Source organism: Lepisma saccharinum, chromosome 10 (genome assembly GCF_977018435.1).
Source record: "Lepisma saccharinum chromosome 10, izLepSacc3.1, whole genome shotgun sequence".
In the NCBI taxonomy this organism is placed as follows: Eukaryota; Metazoa; Arthropoda; class Insecta; order Zygentoma; family Lepismatidae; genus Lepisma; species Lepisma saccharinum.
In genome coordinates this window covers 17020026-17026144 of record NC_139238.1, presented here as the reverse complement: position 1 = coordinate 17026144, position 6119 = coordinate 17020026, and the positions used below count along the sequence as shown (strand labels likewise).

The 6119-nt window shown below is 36.9% G+C and overlaps 1 protein-coding gene across 1 annotated transcript; it reads left to right on the top strand.

Moving 5' to 3' along the window:
* Positions 1–304: 304 nt before the first annotated feature.
* LOC145994233 (phosducin-like protein 1) lies at positions 305–5157 on the top strand. Its single transcript, XM_083130331.1, has 2 exons — positions 305–1425; positions 4543–5157. The coding sequence occupies exon 1, from the start codon at positions 578–580 to the stop codon at positions 1418–1420; it is 843 nt and encodes a 280-aa protein (XP_082986457.1). The 5' UTR covers positions 305–577; the 3' UTR covers positions 1421–1425; positions 4543–5157.
* Positions 5158–6119: the final 962 nt, after the last annotated feature.

Below are 6119 nucleotides of genomic sequence, written 5' to 3'. Positions count from 1 at the left end.
AATTTTTCCCGTCCCGAAATCGGGATTGAAAAACATTTCCCGTCCCGACCTCTAGTATACACAATACGCATCCAGTTGAATTCGCCAAGCGGTAAGTGGATGTTTGAATTTGAATATCAGGGCTGGTAACTCTGCAACACTGCACAAATGTAGTGCCCATTATCCCGTTGTGGAAGAGATTTACCGTGATTGAACATTATTTGTATTTGTTTTGTTTTATGAAAATTCATCTACATTTAACTTTACATTATTTTTCAGCATTACATAATATCACCTATTATAATAAAATTTACTTAATGTTTGGAAATGTGTGGTAGTGGACAAATTCAGTTAACTCGAATACTGATTGTGTTGGTTTTCGTTGTTTACGGTATATTTGCTAGGTTGGACAACTGAGTTAAATCGTGGTATTTGTTAGGTTTTTACTGTATTTTTGTGGATGAAGATAAGGAGAACCACGTTACATCTTCAAAATTGGAAGAAATAGAAACCTATCATCAAGTTGGTACGATACTAAGGAACATTAATTTTGGTGAGCCATTGCACTGCTAGTTTTTGTTTGAAAAATTCAAATACAATGGCAACGTTAGAAGATAAGTTGCTCGGAGAACAAACGTATGGTTATTGCAGCAGCAGTGATAGCGAAGGGGAGAACGAAGTTGAAGGTGTGAGAGAATCAAATATCCGATCAGGAAGAAGCGAAGCTTGTGAATGGGACGGTTCCTCCAGTAATACTGGTCCCAAGGGCGTAATAAAAGATTGGCAGAGATTCAAGCAGCTAGAAACAGAAAAACGTGAGAAGCAAGAAAGAGAAAGACTTGAGCTTATCAAAAAACTTTCTCTTACTTGCACTGCCTCTTCTGAGGAAGAAAAGAAGAAAGATAACTTGGATTCAGAGCTGGATGAGCTGCTGCCTGACAACATATTGCAACAGTATGTTCAGCAGCGTATGGAAGAAATGTTGGCCAAAGCGGCAGCGCTTCCCAAGTTTGGAAAAGTTATTAGCTTGAATACGCAGCAGGAATATTTAGATGCAATCGATAAGGAGAATAAAGCTGTAACTGTCATTGTACATATTTATGAAGATGGTGCAACGGGGTGTGAAGCTATGAACGGATGTTTGACATGTCTGAGTCAGGAACATCCACAAGTAAAGTTCTGTAAATTAAAAGGATCAACAGCTGGTGTAAGCAGACATTTTAAAGTAAGTGGAGTACCAGCACTTTTAGTGTACAAAGGTGGTCAACTTGTCGGTAACTTTGTGCGCCTGGTAGATGAATTTGGTGAAGACTTTTTTGCTGAAGAAGTGGAAAGCTTCTTGATACAACATGGCATGCTTCAAGATAAGTCTTGTGTACCTCAACTAATTCGCCAATCGCAGCCTCAGGAAGAAAATGATAGTGATCTCAGTTTGGAGTGACAATGGTATGTCCTAATTTACATTAATTATTGTTAACTAATGGCATTGATCTCACCTTTTTCAGACATATTCTATTTGAAATATCAACATAACAGTGCCCAGAAAGCACACATTTCATTTAAGTATATATAAATGTCTTGTCAAGAAAGTAGCTACAGATGATTCATTTCTGATAAGAGCATTAGTTCTCCATTAGTTCCCTATAAGGGGTCCAATGTATAACGTTCAACACGTATTTGTGTGATGGAAATTTCATAAATTATTTAAGGATTCTGGGGGAAATTACGCAGGATTCTGCTCTGAAATGGGCATTTTAATTTTTCTCAGTATTTCTTTTTCCAAATACACATTTCATTAAAGAAAACACATGGTATATTATGATTGTGTGTGAGAATAGGGGAAGAAGCATGGGTATACTGCAGTTCTCCTGTTCTTGAGAGACTCAGTCCATCGAAAAATAGCTAGGTAGGTGCCTTTGTTTTCCAAACGAATGTAAGCTATTTTTAACTTCCACTATCGGCATCTGTTGTTGATATATCGGTTACCACTTCTGAGGCCCCAGAATTTGGAATGTTTTTGGCATGACTTGCATTCGAAAGAGACAAAAGAAAGAAATGAGAAAACAAATTGATTGTCTTTGTTCAGTATGTAGCAGTGAATTATGGTGGGTGGATGTTGTTGAGGTCAGCGTTGAGAAAGGAGAACGGAGCAAGAAAAACTGGAACCTTCCCGAAATATAGTTCTATATACGTGCCTGTGATGGGGATATATATAACTACAATGAAAAAAAAAGAGGCTGTTTTTGTTCTTGTGACAAGGAGCATGATTTCGCGCCTGCAAATGGCATTAAAGTGGCCTAATTTGTTGTTATTACAAATTTAAAGAAGTTCCATCAAATCAATGATCCTTATCACTTCTGCCTCTTCAGTGTCTCATTTTTGTGCACCCGCTGAACTTGAGGCCCTAGGATAGCCTAGTATCAAATTCCCTCTGCAACTATTTAAGAAAATCGGAAAGACTAGTGCGTTTACTTTTGACGCTTTATTCTTCTTGTGAGGCTGAAAGTAGTTTGTGCTTTGCATCGCCTTAAGAACTACGTATTTACGAAGTACCATGGCCAAGAAGCATCTTAACTCTGTTGCAGTGTGTCAAGTACATGAGGATAAGCTGGATAATATAGAGACTAAAGGGATCATGAAATATTTCGTAAAGTGTTTTCCTTAGTAAAAGTCGGGTAGAAGTTGAAAGTATTCTGTTTTGCAAAACGTGACTTTTATTTAAGGCTGCGACTATTTTCACCAGGTGGTGAGAATAGCATACAGGGCTATTTTCACCAGGTGGTGAGAATAGCATACAGGGCTATTTTCACCAGGTGGTGAGAATAGCATACAGGGCTATTTTCACCACGTGCTGAGAACAGCGTATTTATGGTAAGACTAGGTAATACTGCATTTTATTTTATTGTGTAATACACATTGTTACAATATTTTATTAAATAATTGTACACCCCTTAAAATTGATGGAAGAACCAAAATTTTAATAGTACCATTTTACTATTAATGATGATGATAATAGTTACACAAATTTTTATTTTATTGTGTAATATACATTGCTACAAATAATTGTATACCCATTGAAATTGTATTGGAGGATAAAAATGAAACATTTAGTACCATTTTTATTATGATCATGATGATAATAGTTACAAAAAATGGTACTATTATCGTATGAGGGAAACACCTACGAATCATATATTTCGGACTTCTTTACATTGCTAACGTGTTGCGGAACATTTCTTAAGGCGAAATAATGCATTTCTAACTAAGACAATGTCTATTTTTTCTATTTACGAGTACTTACTGTTACTTGTTGTTTTGAATCTGTGACACACTATGGCCGTGATAGCGTACTGGTTTAGGGGGCGTTCTGAGTGTGTTTTGTCGATTTATGCAGTGTTGCAACCTCGTTCACCGGAAAATATCTACTTTCGTGCCCGGATTTGAAATTATGCTAATACGTCGCATTTACGTGTAGAACTTGTAAAATAACCTTGCGATTTACCACATTCATTGTCCCATACACAGCAATTCGGAACCATCTTTCTTTCGCAATTCGTTAATGCTCTTCCTTTACGCACAACAATCTTGCAACCTTGAATATTGACGTCAGACGAGGAATGCCTACGTGGTTAGGTTAGGTTCCATTAGCATAAATACAAAGAAAAATTAATATTTTCGCTAAGAGACGCGTTACCTTGTATTGCCTAACATGAAAAAGCTCTCTCCTGTGACGTCAGAACACAATGTTGCTACAGTGTTGTGCGATAAGTGCCACCCATTCGGGGAAAATGGCTTGTTCCGTGGAGCTGCTGTTCTTATGGTAGGGTTACGTTATGTTAAGAAAACATAGTTTATTTCGTTTTTTTATCGATTACCATACTTGACCGCCAATTATTACATGCAGATTCGTGATTAGGAGGTCTCAATTAGTGAGTAGGCGAAATTTCATAGCAATTGGAGAGTGGTCCGGTATTGTAAACGCGTTCCAAAAAAAAATTAAAAATACTCGACACGTGGTTCTAGTGAAAACACGGCGAGGCTGAAACACTGGCTACGGGGTTGCATCATCTTAACACACGGAACATTGCACTCTCATGCAGAAAGCAAATGGCGGGAGCAGAAACAGCGTGTCGGACAGAGATTTTCGCAGAAAACAACACGCATTCACATTAAAATGGATCAAATCTATATTCGGGAACTTCAACAACGCTAAAGAAAATGATTTCCGTAAGTACTTTCTCCTGTAAATTTGAAGGAATCCGTTTCCCTCATACGATAATGTTACCCAAAAAATAAAATGCTTGTAGCCATTTTTTTTATTTGATGCAAAAAACTCCCTGCATATAGGTCAGTTGCAAATGAACATATTTACTGTTCAGTGGGTTAAAGCAGTACTGTCATATGTCAATCACCAAAACTTCTGGGAGCACTGTTTAATGTGAACCACAAACACAACAGCTGGCAAAGAAATTAATATGCTTATCAACACTTATGAAATTTATATTTCATTGTCTTCACTCATTGTGGTACGTATGTGCTAATTCTTTTTTTTCTTTCTTTCAGGAGATGATGTGAAAAATGCTGTGTGCAACAGTACAAAAATTACAAATTTTGTACAATTGTGATACAGCTTTAAGAACATTGAAATATCTATGTTCAAATATTTTTGATTAAGTAGATGTAGGAGCTTTAATATCTTTATTAATGTGGACCAGAAATGTTTGTCAATAAGCAGACATGAATTTTTTTGTTTTTATGTATACAGAATGTGTTAACACAATAATTACGGGAAACCAGGGCAAAATAACCCCTGCAAGGTATAGTACACCATATTGTGCATAAATATCACAATACACTACACACACGTTTTTGTGCACATTTTGAGAATAGTTCTGAAAATTTTAAGTTGGCAAAATAACACAGTCTAAATGAATAAAAAAGATAATAAAGACAATCATTTTGGTTGATGGTATTCTTAGGTGATGCTTGTGTTGCTGCAGGCTTAAGAAGGTTAGTTTGTATTCTTAAGAGAAACGTTAAAACTATCAAAGATCAATTATTTATGTGTGTGAGTACGAAATGTCGATCAAAACAACGTTTCAGAGGTCATGACTGACGTTAAAAAAGTGTTAGTTGAGGATACAGGTAAAAGGTCATGGTAAAAAACACTTATGGAAAAAAAAAACCCTCATTGTAGCTGTAACATTCACACTAATAAAACTCAAATCTAAAACTGCATGTTTCCTATTCTGAAAACACTTAAAAGAAACATCCTAAGTGGCTGTTAGAAGCCACCTGGCCAGTGCTTGGGAGAAGCGAATGTGCAGCGTATGCTAAACACGGAGAAGGAAGTTACCTTCCCCTCCGTAGTTTGAAACTGGTGCGTCACCAGTCCAAGGTGAACTCAATTTCCGCCTCGGCACCCCTCTTGACCTCGGATGTAAGCACTGGCCAGGTGGCTTCTAACAGCCGCTTAGGATGTTTCTTTTAAGTGTTTTTAGAATAGGAAACGTGCAGTTTTAGATTTGAAGGTTACAGCTACAATGCGGTCTGGTGTCTAGGAATACGTATTTACCTGAAGAAGGAGGCAGCCATGACCTCTGAAACATTGCTTTGATCGACATTTCGTACTCACACACATAAGTAATTGATCTTTTTAAAGTTTCTCTTAATTAGCTGTGAGTAATACACACATCACAAAATGTTAGTATGTATTCTTAGGTGTGCTACAATAACATATACTCACAGTCATATGTTTATAAACATTTTTTTTAAGACTGAGGCTACATACAAAATGCAATAACCAGGGAAATTGCAATACAGTCACTTACCTTACATCAAGAGGTCTTGAAATAATGTTTTCTGCTGTGAAGTTTTAAGGAAGGGTGCAGATACATAGTGAAACCAACCTTACCGACAGTCTAAACCTTAACTGAAAAGGTGGTTCATTAGTTTACCACATGAGCAGGAAGTAAGCATGATCATTTTGTCCTGGTCTCCCTACCTTGAAAAAAAATATTAACAAAGCATATATTTACACTCTTCCCATTTCACTGAACACAAATTATGTTCTTTGGGCAACTTTTCTCTTCAGAAAGAGCTGTCTGTGGCCAAGGCAAGGATAAGGGCATTGTGGGAGA